The following is a 19,109-nucleotide window of genomic DNA, read 5'->3' as shown; positions in this document are numbered from 1 at the left end:
GTGTGGCTACAATGGTTACAGTGCTGACTTTAAATCAACATGAAATAGACCATGCAGACATTAATGTCCTTTTAAAAAGAGTAAAAATGCTACAATTCTTCACTCTGAAAGCTGAAAGACAGCACATTAAGGTAATTGTTTCACTTGAAAGCCAATGTGCTGGAATGGAGGCATAATATATAGAGACAGCACTGTATATTGATGTTACAGGACATAAAAATAGCTTTTAGTGTTTTTATTACTAAAATCCTAATTGAGTGTTAGTCACGCTGTGTTACTTCAGGAATATGATAGTGATTTTGGTTAGGAAGCAAGCTGTGTGTGTGTGTGTGTGTGTGGAACCCAATTGTCTGAGAGTACACACACACACACACACACACACACACACACTAAACGTGATGTTACCCCTCGCCAGCTTCACTCTAGCTGATGGCTCGCTGCTACCAACCTGGTTCACATTATTCTTTCATTAAAGTGACTACACACTTTAAACAGTCCAGTCCAGTTAAAGAGAGCCAAACTGTGAGCCGCTCGCTTTGCTTGCCACTTCTGTCTCTGCTGAAATAAATCATCTCGGAGGAGCCAATGCTTGTAATGGAAAGTCGATTGATTACAGTTTCCAACAGTGAATTACACGTTAAGGCGGCGGTTAACGTGGAGTTCCCACAGTTTTGAACTCCAGAGTTAGTTACCTTATAAAAACCGCAATGAGCTTTGTACGTAGGGGCTTTCACACATGAATCAAATGGCATTCACTGCGGTTATGACTCAGATGTTTGCCTGCAGTTTACACATGAAGCAACGCAGGCACTGAAGAACAATTCAAGGAAACGTGTGTGTGCAACTACAGTGGAGAAAATATAGGCCTACAGCTCTTTTAACTAAACTACTTTTTAAACTTCACCACGAGTGCAGCTTTACAGTCCAGGGAGCTAAACTCAGGTCATAACCTTTCCAAACACGCACCACAACACAACACACCAAGCTCCATGACAAAAGCTGGGAATTTAAGGGTTCAGTATTTGTTCTGCAAAAAATCAAACACACCATATTTAGACTTCACCTGGTGACAAATGATTGTATGCTCACTGCAATTTGGCATAATTCTGGCAACAAATTACAGCATTGATTTAAAGAAATGTGACATTGGTTTGGGTATGCAGCAATACTTCCAGGATCACTCTTGTTTTTTGTTGTTTGTTTTTTCTATAAGAAAAAATGACAAATTTTACTCTTTGTATGTTTTAATACTGTTGTACTCATCTGCAAAACCCAATAAAAAAAGTTTGGAAAAAAAAAAAGAAAAGAAATGTGACATTGTTACTTAGTGCTCGTTGCTGCCCTCCTTTGGCTTGTGTTGGGCCAGAAACACTGAAATAAAGACTGGCTGTTTTTTGAAGCTTTAAATTGATGGTGAATTAACCTTGTTTGTTGTGTTGGATGTTAGCCGAATTAACGACTGGCTCCTAATTGATGAAAAAGTCATACTAATTTAACAGCCACGTGGATTGAAAATGCCCAGGACTGGTCACATTAAAAATATAACACATTTTGAAGGGAGTTTTGCTACCGTCTGTGGAATAGTTGAAACTACAAGACACAGTTTATGATCACTTTTAGATAGGCATGTTGTTACCTGACAGGCCCTTGGAGGGCAGCGGCTCCCTCTCGGACTGGATGGGCAGAGCGGGGGACTTGAGCCGCGAGACCGCCCCGGTGTGCAGCCACGCGCAGCTCAGGACGCACAGCACGGAGCGGAGCGCGCGGGGAACCAGCATCCCAAAGCTCCTCTCTGTACTATCCACTAATGTTTTCCTTCGATGTATGTCGAGTACTTTATGAAGCCACTGTCAGCTGAAAGGTTCTTCCTTACGTCCAAGCGTCCGTTGTCATTAAAGTTTTAAATTATCCGAGTTTCAGTCAGGCAAGAGGTTTTTCCGTAGACAGGACAGCTGAAGCGCGTGCCTTTCCTCAGTACCAGCGGTCTCCTCACAGTCCCGTCCCTCTCTGCTTTATAGCCTGCTGGCCTGACAGCTTGGAGCAGCCACCGGCCGGGAGGAGGAGGAGGAGGGGGGAGATGATGGGTGGGAGTGGGGGTGGCTGATGGAAAAGGGAAATTGACGCCCCTATCAATCAATTCACCAACCTTCAGATATGGAAACGAACGTCTGATTCACTTTGGCTTCCATAAGAGTTTTTTTTAATCAAAAAACTTCTGGGGACAAAGTTAAGCTATAAAAATATACACACACACACATACATACACACACACACACACACACACACACACACACACATATATATATATATATATATATATATATATATATATACATATATATATATATATATGTATATTGAAAATCTGAGAATATATATATTAAAACATTTGGTTGAAACCTTTAATAAATATTCTCAGGTTTCAATATATATATATATATATATATATATATATATATATATATATATATATATATATATATATATATATATATATATATATCTCATTATTATTTAAAAGAGAGAGGAAGTCCCTCGACGATAAGTTTTGGCTTTGCTAATGTAGTTTTCGGCTTAAAAAAAGACTTCACACTACAATTTCCTCCTTTTTATGCATACTGAGGCTTCAATAAACAGTTATTATTAAGAGTGTTTTATGGAGGATTTTTGCTATAAAAACTGATTGGCATATTGCATACACCCACAAAACTCTTGTTAAATGGGGGCTTAAGTAGATGCATATGTATTATCCTAAAGTGACTTTATACACAGTGTCCCGTGAAGTTGAAATAAAATATATTTTGGAACTCTTTCCATGAAATGATTGTGACAATGTGATTTATTCTTGACAGATAAAGTGTATATCTTTTCAAAAGTTTATTAATCAATCCCTTCCAGACATATCACAATGACAATGAAACAACAATTAACAGAGGATTGTGTCTAGAAAACAAATTATTCCAACTTCATGGGCGACCGTGAAGTGACTTTATATTTGTTTTGGTTTTAATTGTTTAGTTGTCTGGTACTTTCTTGCTTTACCTGCCTTGCTGGAGTTTTTTGTAAGTAAATAATAAAATACGTATTAAATATTGTAGGACACAAAATAAATGTCTGTTATTATTAAGGCAGTGGTGGTGGAAATTGGTTTTATTTATTTATTTATTTGCCATATGGCCTCCAGATAGATTTATGGTATGTATGCTCTGATTTTCACACTCTGTAGCAGTGCTAAAACCTGAAGAATCTGCTGGGTGACACACTTTGGTCAGTTGACACCGATGGGGGTAAAACTCCATCAGTGCTCCTGTAGAGAGAAAGTGTGAATCTCCAGATCATGTACAGTAAGGAATGTGTGAGCGTCTGCTGCTGTGGCTGGCTGCACCGTCTATTTTTTCAAGTGTGTGTGTGTGCGGAGCTGGGACCTAAGTGACTTAACAGAAACAAATGAAAATAGTTGGAATACCTCAAGGCAACCCAGTTTTAATCCGCCCTAGCCATGTGCAGACCTCTGTCCTCTCTCAGACCTTCAAACTGTTGCTTTTGGCTAGATTCAGATCCTACCTGGCTGAGTAAAACACCATTTATTAAGGCCCTCACAGGTGCCAAAACCAGTTTCACTAAAAATGTTTTATAACCTCTCTGAGGCTAATGTGGAGCTTCACAACATCAACAAGTGACATTTATTAGGGCCTATTTAGATCTGGGAAATGTTCCCATCAAACAAAACAGAGCAGTTAAGCAAGCTCCACAGTGGCCCCTTGAGGGCCAGAACAAATGCTCTGTGGTTCAAGTTTACATTACTGTTAGTGGTGCTCATGGCTGATTTATTCCACAGAGTTCAGCAAAGGTCAGGCTTATTACATGGCTGAGATGTTTGGAAGAAAGGATTGATTGATGGGGGATTTTTGATAATAGCATGTAATGATTATGATAAGCTTACTGTACATGCAGTGCTGTGTAACCACATCTATGGTTTCTTATATAATCTATTCCTTAAAATAGTCCTTTTACAGGGAGAATAAAATGCTTTTCACGTTGCTGTTTGTTTCCATTGTGGTCTCCAGACTCTACTTTGAGCACCACTGAGGGATAAAAACAGTTGTGTACTTTATTTTTCTTTCATTTTAATTTCTCTTTGGTCTACTAAGTCAGCACACAGGCTGCTAATCGCACCCACAAGACTCTAAACTCTTGTGTCTTTATACTAAAACGTCGCGTAAAAAGTGTTAAATCTTATCGGTTTTGTGCCAAAAGTGCAGGCCGAGGTGCGAGCGCAAGGTGTTATTTTTATGCATGTGTCACATTATGTGGCCTGTGGGAGCCACTTCCATCCGGGTGTGGAGATTCACGCGTCCCCCCTTCCCAAAGCAGCGATGGGAGTCGATGATGGCCTGTTTGCACTTCATCATAGGGTGATAAGCGATACTTTTCTTCTGCGCTGCACATGGTGATTCATTAGGCAGACTGGATAGTAAATTGTCTATTGGAGCTAACAAAACCCAGTCCACTTATAGCCCCACTGGGATAATGACGGCAGCGTTTATTTTTGTGTATTGGAGGCGTCCAGAGCATGTTTGGAAACGGACTCTCCGGGAGGGCTCCAAACTCTATTTCATAACAAGACAGTATGAAAAATAACTGATGATACTAGATATTTCTTGTACCTAAGGCCATTATTCAATCGACATACACTCACCTAATTCTTCTTTCATTTTAAGGACTCCACGCTGCTCAAAGCTTTGTGTTGTTTTGGTAAACTGACTCTGGGAATAGCTGGGGAAACCATGTTAATATGCAATTCTTAATATGACCATGCCGAATTTAAGAGCATTCCTCAAGAATAAAAAAAAAACGTTTTAGGTATTAACATCATGCAGTTTTACCTTTGCTGACGAGCAAACAATATATAATTACCAGACTTCCTGATGAAGTTCGGGCGTTCGAAAATACACCAAATTATTCATGCACTTTTCATATGATTGAACACATTTTATATTCAATGTGTTGAATAGTGAGATGATTTGCAATAACCGTTTGTATACATGAGTGTAGTTTGGACTTTATAACATCACTTTATTGGGCCAAATAATCGTCCAAAAACTTTTATTAGGCTGATTACAACAAATTCATATTGAATGAATCCATATTCTGTTATAAATCAGAAGAGTCTCTGAAGTCATCCTTAAAATACAATTAAATATTACAGCCCAATAAAATCGATTAATAGCTGACAGCTTTTTATGACTCAATTCTGACCATTTGAACAGACACATGCTGTCACATGCTGTTTAATATGGGGAGCGCGACTTAAATCACTGCTGACATGGAAGAAGCATGAAGCAACAGATTTTTCTACAGACCCAAAAATTTGACATCGTTAAAAGGACATTATCGAAATTTTCTCTTATGCCTGTGCGTGCGAGTGCATGAAGGCCCTGTGTGTGTGTGTGTGTGTGTGTGTGTGTGTGTGTGTGTGTGTGTGTGTGTGGAGCTGAGTATCGGCTGTAAATCATCCATAATGGCAGAATGGTGCAGCTGCATGGATACTTCCCTCTCCATCAGCGCGCTGTGTATTTGCTCTTGTTTGTCAGACGACCCGGCTTGCAGGTCATAAATGCGGGGTTGTTTAACAGTATCACCCCCCTCCTCCACCTCCTCCACCCCCCTTAATCTGTCTGTCTGACTACACAGCACACACTCAGAGCGATGGGGACCGCATCCTGTTTGCTGGTCGGACTGGGAGGTGTGAATATTCAGCCAGTGAGCTATGATAGCCTGGCAGATGTGTCTCTCTCTCCCTCACACACACACACACACACACACACACACCACCTGTTCCTCATCACATGGAAGTTTGCTGCACTAATACGCATGGCATGTTTTACCCTTTGCTTTTACAATGAGGTATAAATAGCCATGTGATTTGCTTAAAACCTTCCAAGAGAATTCAAAAAAACTTTTTCTGCACCTATAGAACTCCTCGTGGTGCTTTGGAGAACATTTTCCCCAAATTGCGCATAGAATAAATTGTGTTTAGAGTGAATGACCTTCCCTGTATATCCGTATTAATTTGCTGGAAATGCATCATAAAGCCCCAATTATTTCTGACTCATGTTTAGATAAGCCGGGATACAAACGCTGGCTATAATTGTGTATTTCCTGTGCGCATTCCTAACTTATTTGTGCATCTTAGGTTATTCTATCATAGGCAGACATCTAAAGAGTTATAAGTCATTTCATTGTGTTTTACGTCAAAATTAATCAGCTCCACCATCCACCATACAGGAGCTGTGATCTCCATCTGCACGGATCATTGCATATGAGTTAAAGGCAGGATGTCCCTGAGAGGCAGCAGTAAACTGTGACAGAGCAGCAGAGCGAGCCTCTGTTATGCTGATGCTGATAATGATGGTAATAAGAGGCGGACCTGCTCACTTGTAAAGCTAATTCTTTGCGCTGCTGCCGGCAAACGGAAAGGAGCGAATGGGCCTCTCTCCTCACTCAATATGCAAATGGAAGAAGTCTTGCAGAGTTGATGTTTATTCATACAAACGCAATCCATTTGCAGACACAGTCGAAACTTTAGAGAGAGAAAAAAGACTTTTTTCTTTTCCTCTTCTCACCATTATCACTATTTCCGTGTTGGGAGCCATGATGGAGAGTGTGTGACAATAATTACTGGAGGCAATTAGCGGGCAGAAGCTGTCTCCAGATGTACTGCTATGGTGTGTGTGGGGGTGTTTGGTTTGTTTTGACACCTCGGGGAGAGGAGCTGTGTGGTTATAGGGAGAAGTTTACATCATGTGCCACCAATAAAGAACTCAATTTCGGGGGAATAAATGGACTGAGGATATAGTACAATTCGGTCCTATGAATAGTGTAGTTCAGGGGTAATAATAATAATAAACTTTATTTGTATAGCACTTTTCTTAACAAAGTTACAAAGTGCTTTACAGGCAAGAAATAAAAACATAGTGGAAGACAGAAAAATTTACAATAAAACAACAAAGCAAAGTAAAGTGCAATGCAGACAAGTTGGAATCACAAATGACAAAACATAGAAAGTGGTACGAGCTGGGTGAGAAAACAACAACCAAGAGATTAAGTAGTTAAAAAGGCTTTGCGATAAAAGAAAGTTTTCAGTAGGGATTTAAAAGAGGCTAGTGATGTAGCCTGTCTGACCTCAAGGGGTAGAGAGGCAACCTGTGGCTCTTCAGGCCATCTGCAGTGGCTCCTCTGGCTGTGACCCAAACAATTATATGAAATGAAACAGTTATTTGCAGTGGCGGAAAGTAACAAAGTACATTTACTCAAGTACTCTACTTAAGTACAATTTTGACTTACTTGTACTTTACTTGAGTATTCCCATTTTATGTAACTTTATGCTTCTACTCCACTACATTTTAGAGGCAAATATTGTACTTTTTACTCCACTACATTTAGCTGACAGCTTTAGTTACTTTACAGGTCGAGATTTAACATAAAAAATACATTTAAAGTGATTTGACTTGTTGTTTTTTAATTATACCTTGTAACAGTATATTAAATAGTTAAAACGATCCCTAACTTGATCAAATTACATTTGATTACTTGTGCTGCTTACATAAATACATCATAATATTAATCCAATAATATACTTGATATAAAACACTCTGAGTGGGTCCATTCTGCATAACGTGTACTTTTACTTTTGATACTTTAAGTACATTTTGATGCTGATCATTTTTTACTTTTACTTCAGTAAGTTTTGAATGCAGGACTTTTACTTGTAGTGGAGTAATTTCACAGTGTGGTATTAGTACTTTTACTTAAGTAAGAGATCTGAATACTTCTCCCACCACTGGTTATTTGTTTACATTTAAATTTGTATTTAACATTGGTGTAGACCAGGGATGTGCAACTGGAGGCCCGCGGGCCGCATATGGCCCGCAGCCTCACTTGAAGTGGCCCTCAGTACAACTACATACATTTGAGCATGAAATCTTAAAAGTGCAGTGTAAAAATGCATAAAATTACTTCTTGCAATTAATGTTGGTCTGCTGTTCTTGCACTGAAAAAAAAAAGAAATCACAGTAAGTGGTTATTTTTTATTTGCTTCAAACCTTTTGTATTCCTATTTATACTGTTATACATGCATTTGAGCACGAAATATGTTAAGTTACTGCACTGTAAACATATTCAAAATTGCAGTTTCATCATATCTGGTTAAGTGCACGCTCCTATATGTGGCCCTCTGGTAGTGTTGATGAAAAATTGTGGCCCCATCCAGCATTTAGGTTGCCCATCCCAGGTGTAGACCCAAAGCAATTAGTATTCAATTATAAAAATGTGCATCTTATATATGCCATTGAAACACTTTTTAAAAACTTTTTGGTCAACTTAAATGTGCATCATAGCTTACAAAATGTCTACAGCATTTTTATTTTATTTATTTTTTCCACCTTCAAGTCTAGTTTGAAGTTTCCCTAGCTAGGCTGGTTTTTGATTCAAAATCTCCTGAAATATTTGTCAAGTGTCAAGCCTCTTATTTGCATTTTGGTTCTCACTGCTTTCTGACAAAATCATATTGATTAATGCTCATTATGACCTATCAGTAAAGTTGGTAGGCTAGTTTTGACTTAGTAGGCTGTTTCTTCGTCATTGTAAGGCTTAAAATAAGATTTGCGGCTCCATTCTGACATTTTTTCCCTTTTTTCGGCCACCAGTGGCTCTTTTGCCGACCCCTGGTGTGGTTATTGTGACTGTGATGCTGCCTGATAAAGCGTTTTATACCAGATATGCATTCAAGAAAATCCTTTTACTTTAGTGAAAATAGCAGTACAACAATGTACAAATGTACACTAAAAGTTAAAAAGTAAAGAAATTCATTAAGTTAATATTATCATGTTAACTTTGTATGTTGCATTAATCATCATCATCATGTTAATGCTGTGGAGATGAAGCTAAATTAAATAATTTCATATGACATTGGGTAGTTTAATCAGTGGCATATTTATATTTATCTGTTGATAATTGTGAAAGAAGTTTTAAGAGCCTTTACTGTAGTAAAAGTAACAATGCCTGACTTTAAAATACTCAATTCAAGTAAGTAAAAGCACATAAAAATGATCAGCTCAATGAACCAAAAGTATCAACAAAGAAAAATAATCATTATTAAGCAAAAGGGCCTCTGTCAGTGTTTTATTTTATTGTTATATTATTATTGCTGCATTACAGTGTGAGCAGTATTTGCTGTACAAGGTGAGACTAATTTGAACTACTTTATATAGTGCTGGCTAGTTAAACTATAGGATTGCATTGTATTGTATTTTATAAAATCCTTATATGTTCTGTAGGTTCTCTATAGCTTTCTGAAAAAACACTGCATTTTAGAGAGTCAAAGTGAATTTGTCAGAGTTTTGTGAGAACAGAGTGGTAGTTTGAGGTCATTTTCTAGATAAATGAAATGTGAATTCATGGTGATTTTATTTTTTCTAAATCTTACACAATGATGCAATGTTAAGTAATCAAAGAACCATTTATCCCTTGTATACACTGTAAATGCACATTTAACTGTAGAACCGTTTGAAAAGGGGTTTCTATTGAACCATTTCTGCTCACAAAGGTTCCTTAAAGAACGTTTTTTTCTTTAAGTTCTTCAAAGAACCAGAAGTGGTGCTTCAAAGAAACATTTTTTTCATTATAGCCCACAGAGAACTATTTTGAAAATAGGTTCCTTATAGAGCCAAAAACTATACATAATTATCCCAGGTACTTAAAATTATTCAAAGAACCAGAAATGGCACATCAGATTTTGATAACTCTTTAAGGCACCATTGTCAGTTCTTTAAAAAAAGGTTCTTTAAAGAACCTTGGTCTGAAAGGGTCTTTTTAGAACCAGAAATGCCACCTCACTGAACCATTTCAGATTGTAAGTTCTTTAAAGAACTGTTTGAAGAAATGTTTCTTTAAAGATCCTTGGTCTGAAAGGGTCTTTGTAGAACCAGAAAGTGTGCCTCAAAGAACCATTTTTGATGGTTCTTTAAAGAACTGTTTGAAGAAATGGTTCTTTAAAGAAACTTGGTATGAAAGGGTCAAATGATGCCTCCAAGAACCATTTTTATTGTTCTTTAAGGCACCATTGTTGCTTCTTTCCATAATAGTTTAAGGAAATGGCTCTTTAAAGAAAATTGGGATGAAAGTTTCTTTGAAGAAATAAAAATGGTTTTTTTATGGTGTCACTGAAAAGCCATTTTCAGTTCTAATTAGCACCTTTGTTTTTCTGTGTGTACTGAAGTAAAATAACAATATTTCCTTTGAAATTTGGCAAAGTAGAGGCATTGAGTAGCAATAATTATACATAATTAAGTAAAGTAGAAATGTTTTAAACAGGCAGTACAGCACTTGAGTAAATGTAAATTCCAACATTGAGACTCACTAAAAAGTACAATATCTCTATTTAAAATGTATGGAGCAGAAGTTTAAAGGCAAGGTGAGATTATTTGTTGCATTTCAAAATAAGGCAAATTAAAGTGCTTTACAGAAACCATCAAAGGACATTAAGGCAAAAAAAGAAAACTAAACTAAACAGATAAAACATGAAAATTATGCATTATGGAAATAAATATCTAAAAAAAAAAAACACAAAATGGAAATACTGGATCTTAACCCTCTATGGTACGGTGTTGCTCTGAGGCAACATACCCATTTTTGGCCTGTTAAATTTCTACAATGCATGTTTTTGAGTGATGTGATACTATTTTGCAGACTTTTCCAAAGGAAACAGCTTTGCCATTTTGCACCACAAAAAATCACTCAAAACGTCATTTCCTGGCCCTTTACAATCTGGAAACAAATATATTCCTACTGATAGGTGAGTAATCCTTCATTTTTGATAGTTTTGATACACTTAGACTGTTCAAGACATTAATTTCAATGGGTCGTTGGTTCAATGGTATAATGTTTCCTGATGAAATTAATTGAAAAAACGTCCTTTTTCACTTGTGCACCGTTATGGTACTATGTTGCCGATGGACAACAAACCCAAAAACTTCCACAAAAAAAAAAAGAATTATAACATTTCTTCCGGTTATTTTTATTTAGTCTATTTTAACCCTATAAAGCCTGAACCACTAAATAATTGCCAGAAAATTCTCATTTTTTTTAAACTGGAGTGTTTATTGAACCTGCTGACAGGTAATTAACAAAAAAATCTAAAAACAATAGGCATATATGATTTTAATTTGTATCATATTTGATACATCAGTTCTTTTTGTGCAATTTGTTGCTCACAGTTTGTTCTTGAACTAACAAAAACATATAAAACCCAACATTTTTAACCTTTTAAGACTTTACTTCCTTTTAACATTTTCCTCAAACATGCAAAATATTTTTTTCCATATAACACAACATCGTACATCTGCTGATATGAAGTTTTCACGCAGCAATGACTGATCCACCAGTGGAACCTGCATATACATTTTGCTATATCTTGTATTTTTGTGCAATTTGTTGCTCAGTTTTTTTTTTCTTCAACACATGTATACATCAGGTTTTTCAGGAAAAAAATATCACACTGATGATGTATAGGTCTCAAAAACTTCTGTATCAAATATGATACAATTGGCTTTATAGGGTTAAGACAAAAAAAACACCCCTTTTTTTTCCCTAACTGGCATCATAATGTGTACCATAGAGAGTTAATTTCTAAAAGTACTTGAGTGAATGTACTTAGTTACATTTCACCACTACACCTTGAGACACACAGGTTACCATCCTTCCTGTACAGTGGACGGTGCCAAATACGCACACATGGCGTTTCAAGTCTTATCCATCCTTCCTGGAAAACTCCCCCTTTCTCTCTCTCTCCCTCTCTCTCTCCTTTCGGCTCTTTGAAACGTGCATCACGCCCCTCTCATTTCTGTTTACAAGACTCAAATTGCTTCCACACACTTTATTCCACCAAAAAGCCGATAGATGTGCAGGGAGAGCCGCGCCAGCAGCGGTCACGGCACACGCATATTTTACTCGCGCGGTAAATACCCCGACCGTTAAACATCAACACCCAGTCATCCTGATGAGTGGTCTGAGAGGCGACAGTCTGACAAGCTTCTCTTTGACTCATCGCTTATTACTGAGTCTGACCCGCTGCTTTACTGATTTCGTGTATGCGTGAAATGAATGACGCGCAATGGAAAACTGGCGCAACTCCACCGCTACTCGTCCTCAGAAGTGCCCTGCAGTGCTGCCACTGATGGATGCTTGTTGTAATTACGAGCATATTTTTTGTCTAACAGTGAGATTTACAGCCTGGCTGCTCCGACTACTTGGAGATTGCACCTAAAAAGTCTAAACAGCCATTGAAAAACAGACAGGATGGGGATGGAGGGGGCTTTTTCAACACAGAGCACTTAATCACAAGTGGTCAGAGGGAGAATATGAGCATCGACCACGCCAAGTATAAGGCACCAGTGGTTCCTCAAATGGGGCTTGGAGCCTTGGGGATGGAGGAGAAAATGAGGAAAAGTTTACTTTCAATAGTTCTTTTGCCAAAATTGCTCAAACTGAATGTGTGCCTAACATGCAAAACCAAAGCAAAGCCAATGAAGACAACCACAAGAGGAAACCTTCAGCAAACAGGGGGATTAAAGGGATAGTCCCATTTTTTGTTGATCTATCCACAGTGGATGGTGGTCTTTACACAAAAGCTAAGCAGTGTACTGATGTGGACCGAGCAGCTGCTAAATGTGTTTTAGCTATTTAACCCCCTGGAGTCCAGGAAAGTGATAGCACATTAACTTTTTCATTATGTCACAACGTAAATATGAAGCAATAATGAGCCCTGCTATTAGCTTCACTACAGTATTGGCTTGAAACTCCAAGACAGGTTCCGTTTGATGATGTTAGGCAGAGTAAAACTGGAGATAAGGACAAATGTATTTCGTATTGAAATATAGAACTAGCTGTTCTCCTTATTTTACCTCTTATGTGTTATATTTGCAACCTGTGTTCACATGCAAAATGTAAAAGTCTTCATTGAGCATCATTGTGTTTTGAAAGTTAAAAAAATCCAACCACTGTTTTCAAAATCAGATTTTATGTTGTTTGTGATTTGTGTTAATCCAGTAAGTCAAGTTGAAAAAAAAGCAAGTCATATATGTGAGCTTGTGCTGAAAAAAAAGATGCCGACATTTATTTTTTCAAGTTCAGAAAAAAAAAAAATTGATCTAATTAATTAGAGGCTTTGTAATTAATTAATCGGAATTAATTGCATTTTAATCGCATATAAATATTTGACCTGAGAACAGTGAGAAGTAATTTTTTTCACATGGATGTTTAGTATACCATTGAATACCACATTAGCGTCCACGCTAGCTGCTATATGTTTAGCATTGAGGTGATACTTGAGGCTGGATGTGCTGCGGTGATATGTGAATTCCTTGTTGCATAGCAACACAACCATGCTCTTATCGACGCTTCCATCCGTTGGTTTTTAGTAACTAAATGTCCCATCATCCACGGGGCCAACCAAAGGTCTCATCAGCTTCTTCCTTCATGTTCACTGTGGTTTGTTGTTGTCTCAACTCATCAACGCTAGTTGGTGCTCCAGTATAATCGGTCCGCCTGAAACTCATCCAGTGAGAAACGTTCCGCGGTGCAAAAACAAGTGCGATTAAAATGCGTCTATTTTTTTAACGCGTTAATCTTTGTGTAATTAATTAATCTTAATTAACGCGTTAAAGTCCCGGCCCTAGTTTTTAGCTTTGGTCATTTTAATCAGCATTTTTACTCATTAATTTATCTTGTTTTTTGAATTTGTATTTCTGTACTGTTTGTAGGCCTAACTGTACTTGTCGTCACTGTAAATTAGTATAAAGTGTTATATGAAAGTATTTAAAAATGGACAGAATAGTCCAAGACTCCAAAGGGTTAAGGTAGTTAGCAGTTATAGTGTACCTAGTAAGAATAACTTTTACAATGCCATCTGACAGTCTGTTTTCCATGGGGAGAACTGAAGCTGTTTTATCCTCTCTTTAAAGCCACCAGACTCCTTTGACAAAAACCATAATTTTACCTTGCAGAACACAGGACTTGTTGGTTTTTAAGCAAGCTTAGCTTGTCTGGTGTGTCAGGAGACAACCAAAAATATGACAAATACATTGTATTTCAAATATTTGACATTTTTTGGTTTGTGTCAATTAAAAACATCAGACTATGTTGAAAATCAAGCATCAAGCAAATTCAGTTATTTCCCTAATGGTTTGAATGAAGACTTTTTCAAACTTTAAACACTTTGTATGAACCCTGTGTAAAGTAGCAGCTCAGTAGCGCTTTAAACAGACTCTCAGATGCTGTAGCATGAGTCATTTGATCTATTCAGAGCTTCTTGGCATGAAAGCTGTTGGGAATCCCTCTCTCAGCTCATTTCTTCTTCTTTTTTTTTTAACCAGGTCATCACCTGCTGTCTTTAATTCATGCATGCTGTTTTCTCTTTCTCCCTCTCTGTTCTCCTGCTCTCTGTCGCCCCTTTTGAAGTCTTTGGGAGTCCTGTGGATTTCAAAGGGTCAGTAAAGGGCAGCCCTACTGTCCTATCGAAGGCAGGCCGCGGGATAAAGCGTGTCCCCACCTGTCCTCTGCTGCTCTGTGTCAACACCGCTGGTGTCACTGTACTCACACCTCGTCATCTCCCCCCCTGCTGCTCATACATTGTTCCCTCCTGCTCACACACAAACCGAAATGCGACTGAGCACAAACACACATGCAGGAACGTGCGCAGTGCTACTGTAGGACCCCTACTGTCCGACAACGGTCACACAGAGACAAATCAAGGAGTCCCGCTGCTAAAGGCCCACCCTTTCCTCACACTTCACATTACACAGGACTCATTCTGGCCTGATCTCAAACGAGGGGGGGTGGGTAGTTTGGTTGAGAGAAAGGATTATGTCCTGGGGAGAGAGTCAATTGCTGCTCCGGGGTCACGCAGAGAGTGGAAAGAGGCAGCCAAAAGTCCTTCAAGATGAAAAATTAGCCTTTCAAATGACATCCACAGATCAAACCCCTCAGAGGAGCAGTGGGAGTGTTTCTGATGCTCCCATTCAAGAGCTTCTTATTCAGCTCCAGTTTCCTGTCCTGCCTGCCCAGAGGGACACATCCCAAGATCTGGAAGAGAAGCCAAGGTGGAGCAGGACGATCCGAAACTAGACACCAGGCCCGAGTCGGAGTCGGAAACAGCCAGCTCCTCAAACTTCTGGATCACTATCCTGACAGAGTGGAATGGAATCTCCCTGCGCCAGCGGCCTCCACCGGCCCCACAGGGCCCCCTGTAGGCCGAGTCCTTACTGAGGAACACATGAGCAGGAGGGGGGAGGCCGCAGCGCAGCCTGAGGCGACCCTGGCCCAGAGCCAGAGCTGGGACAACGCCAGCAGGGTCGAAGCGGGTCGGCAGCGTAGCGAGGTGCTCCTGGGTCAGAGGGTTGTGGAAGCTCAGGGTGCACCCTCCCATGTTGAGGAAGACTCCGAGGGTTTTGATCTGAGGGGGGACAGTGCAGAGCGGCTCCCGGCTCCCATCATACACTGCACAAAAAGATAAGCCCCGCCTCTCGAGCCACCAGCCGCCAGGGCCATTCAGTGAGCTCACACCTGAGACAGAAAAGTAGTTTCATATTATGTTAGCAGTGTCTGCAAAACGTCTTTCGGTAACATTTTACAATAACCAACTAAGTGATGTTTATAGATGGTTTATAGACCAATTATTGACCATTTACAAAGTGCTATACATATTTAATCTTTAAATGTTTTAAACCAATTTCTTAAAGGTATATGATTCATTTCAAAATCATTAACAGGTAACACTTTACAATAACCATCATTTATAAATGGCAAACAGGTAGTTTATTAATGTTTAATCGTCATTTATAAACCGTATATAGGCTATTTAGAATGGTGAATACATAATTTATTCATGTTTAACTTACTACATCATCTATAAATGACAAATAGATGCTATATTAATGTATGTTTATAGTTACTTTACCATTAACAAACCAATAAATTATAATCAATAGTTTATTAATAATTTTAGTTGTTAATGATAGTTAGTATGTTAATGATTTTTAAATGATTCATATACCTTTAAGAAATTGTTTGAAAACTTTTAAAAATTAAATATGTATAGCACTTTGTAGGTGGTTAATAATTGGTTTATAAACCATCTATAAATATTACTTAGATGGTTATTGTAAAGTGTTACCCATTAACATATTTAATATGGTGTTAAAATGTTATAATGAGTGCAACTAAAACTATTAATTAACTATTAATCATAAAATATTGGTTTGTTAATGGTAAAGTAACTATAAACTTACATCAATATACCATCTATTTGCCATTTATAAATCTTTATTTAGTTAAACATTAATAAAATGATGTATTTACCATTCTAAATGGCCTATATACGGTTTATAAATGATGATTAAACATTAATAAACTATCTGTTTACCATTTATAAATGAATGTTATCGTGAAGTGTTACCAATCTTTCAAATATTTTTTAACCCTTTTTAACCAAATCCATCTTGCCTGGCCTGAGTTTGAGTCATGAGTTTGAGTCACACAACTGGATGTTCTGACCAGTCAGTGTCCTGTGAGGAACAATGACTGTTTGTTTAAAAAAAAAGGCTCCTAAAGCACAACATGAGTTATATCAGAACTGAAGAGTATTTCCAAATTGAAAGAAGAGCAGAGAACAGCAAAAAATGCTTTTGTGTGACGCTGATAGACAGATACTTCATCCAATCACCTGCCAGGTATTTTGCCTGCCCCTTTTCCAAACAGATGGTTGGGTAGGAGTGCAGAATGGATTATGTAATATAAATGATTAAAAACATGTTAAAGGAGCACTAAATAAAAGGAATCATATTAAATAAACATTATGTAATGAAATCGAATTGGACATTTTTTATTAGATTTTTCGGGGTAAATATTGCACTCTGTCTTGACATATAGTGTGTGTGTGTGTGTGTGTGTGTGTGCAACAAATTCATATTGAATTAATCCATATCATTATAGGCCAACGTGTCGAAGTTTCTGTTGTAAATCAGAAGAGTCTCTGAAGTCATCCTTAAAATACACAGACACACACACACACACACACACACACACACACACACACACATATATATATATATATATATATATAGAGAGAGAGAGAGAGAGAGAGAAAGAGAGAGAGAGAGCGACATGAAACATTGCTGAAATGGAAGAAGCATGAAGCAACACATTTTTCTACAGACCCAAAATTTGACATCGTTAAAAGGACATTATCGGAATTTTCTCTTATGCATGTGCAGGCCCTGTGTGTGTGTGTGTGTGTGTGTGTGTGCATTTATATTATTTCATACATTTTAAGTACCATGTTTAATCTTGATTCTCTGTATTTTCAAATAACATTAAGGTGGAGATTTACAAATGACAAATAATTTAATTATTTTTGCATCAGTCCATAGAAAATGATCATTTCAAAGCTTTAATGCACAGTTATTCATGTTTCATACAATGATCCAAAGTTTATCCCAGGCTACTAGGACAGCTTGTTCCAGTGATTTGTCAGAAGTCCAAAATGGAACTAACTTTTCCAACATTACCAAACTTCTGATCAATATTCTCCAATTGGTCAAACCACTTGGTGGCACTATGAACTATGACGTGTGTATACATGTGAGTGTGGCTTTAAACAAGCACAGTCTTGCTGACTCACAGTGAGGGTTTCTGGAAGCAATAAGCCTGCTGGCATCCAACCAACCAAAACAAACTCCACAGAGTTCTTACCGATCCTGTAGACAGAGCTGTTACAGACATCAACCTCCCAGTAATACTGTCCCCGTGTGATGACAACATCAGCGCAGACCTGAGGGAGGGCCAGCGGGCCCCCGGGGTCAGAGGTCATGGATCCTCTGACCTTGTTGTCTGGAGGTGGGCCAGGAGGGCTCTCTCCTCGGTAGGTGACGGAGAGGGAGGAGTTGGAAAGATGGAGGGATTGAGGGACAGCTGAAGGGTCCAGAGCAAAACTTAGTCCTAAAAAAGACCAGAGGGGACGTGAACAGATGTAAGAACACTGTAAAAAAATATTCTGTGCATATTTTACGGTGAAAAACTGCTAAACCATGACAGTAAAAGACCGTAAAATGATAAATGGGTTAATTCAGTTTCAGTAACAATGAAACACTGTAAATGTATATATCAGCCAAAACTGTATTTTTATATATATATATTTTTTTAAATACATTACTCTGTAAAATACACTTGCACCGTGTTTGTAGTAAAAATATACTGTTATATATATATATATATATATATATATATATATATATACAAGCCATCACTGTAATTTTTGCATGTATTTTTCTATCTATTTTGCATGTATCTATCTCTAATATTTAATGGTAAAATCTTTCATTCATGCAGCATTTATAAAGTATTTTCTTGTCAGTGATATGGCAGAACAGCATTTCTTTTGATGGAATTTTTTTTTTTTTGTAAAATATGAAATCAAATGGCAATCTTAAATGTGAAATCAACAGTGCCTATATCATTTTACCGTAATATTACAAAAAGTTGCACCATATTTATTACGGTAAAGTTCTGACAACCACAGCTGCTGTTTTTTTACCATAAAAACAGGGTTTTTTTTTACAGTGAAGATACTGCTTTTTATTAAAGTAATCCATTCAATCAAAAATAAAGCAAATTTTCTTGAAACATAAACTTCATCATGTGTGATTCTAACCAAAGACAGACTGCTCCATCTCCTCTTCTCGCAGGTCTACAGCGCCATCCACTGGTGCTGCTGAGGAACTGGCACCACTGGAGTCTGGGTCAAACAGGGAGAGCATACTGGATACACTTATCTAGGTTTCCATGTCAACAGGTCAAACAGATAAAGGTGAACACTATACTCACCATATAAACAGCTATGTGCTGCCATGTCACCTGCATCCTGCCAGTATGGGATTACAAATGGATATGTTATGAATCCAACCCATGAAATGTACTATATGAAATGAAAATAAATGGAACTAAGTAGCATTCCAGACATAAAAAAAATATATTTCAATATTACTTTCAATAAC

General features: G+C 37.8%; 2 protein-coding genes across 2 annotated transcripts in view; both read right to left on the bottom strand.

Moving 5' to 3' along the window:
• chrd (chordin) overlaps positions 1 to 1,963 on the bottom strand; it is a 28,218-nt gene extending 26,255 nt beyond the window's left edge. Inside the window, exon 1 of the mRNA XM_059330740.1 lies at positions 1,637 to 1,963. Coding sequence (XP_059186723.1) covers positions 1,637 to 1,778 — 142 coding nt within the window. The 5' untranslated portion in view covers positions 1,779 to 1,963. The remainder of the gene's footprint in view (positions 1 to 1,636) is intronic.
• Positions 1,964 to 13,829: 11,866 nt separating this feature from the next.
• Positions 13,830 to 18,872, bottom strand: LOC131969872 (probable E3 ubiquitin-protein ligase MID2). The gene is made up of 3 exons (XM_059331097.1): positions 18,767 to 18,872; positions 17,809 to 18,054; positions 13,830 to 15,621 (listed from the first exon to the last, which is right to left on the bottom strand). Exons 1-3 carry the CDS (start codon positions 18,870 to 18,872, stop codon positions 15,089 to 15,091), a joined length of 885 nt encoding a protein of 294 aa, XP_059187080.1. The 3' UTR covers positions 13,830 to 15,088.
• Between the last annotated feature and the right edge of the window lie 237 nt (positions 18,873 to 19,109).

Source organism: Centropristis striata, chromosome 4 (genome assembly GCF_030273125.1).
Source record: "Centropristis striata isolate RG_2023a ecotype Rhode Island chromosome 4, C.striata_1.0, whole genome shotgun sequence".
Lineage (NCBI taxonomy): Eukaryota > Metazoa > Chordata > Actinopteri > Perciformes > Serranidae > Centropristis > Centropristis striata.
Note: the sequence above shows the minus strand (reverse complement) of the source record. Positions and strands in the feature narration are given on the sequence as shown.

Coding starts and splice junctions, on each gene's coding strand:
- LOC131969872 (XM_059331097.1), bottom strand. CDS start 18,872: ATGCTCTCCCTGTTTGACCCAGACTCCAGTGGTGCCAGTTCCTCAGCA. Junction 18,055..18,766: donor GATGGAGCAGTCTGTCTTTG/GTTAGAATCACA, acceptor GGTCTTTTTTAG/GACTAAGTTTTGCTCTGGAC. Junction 15,622..17,808: donor CAGCTCTGTCTACAGGATCG/GTAAGAACTCTG, acceptor TTTCTGTCTCAG/GTGTGAGCTCACTGAATGGC.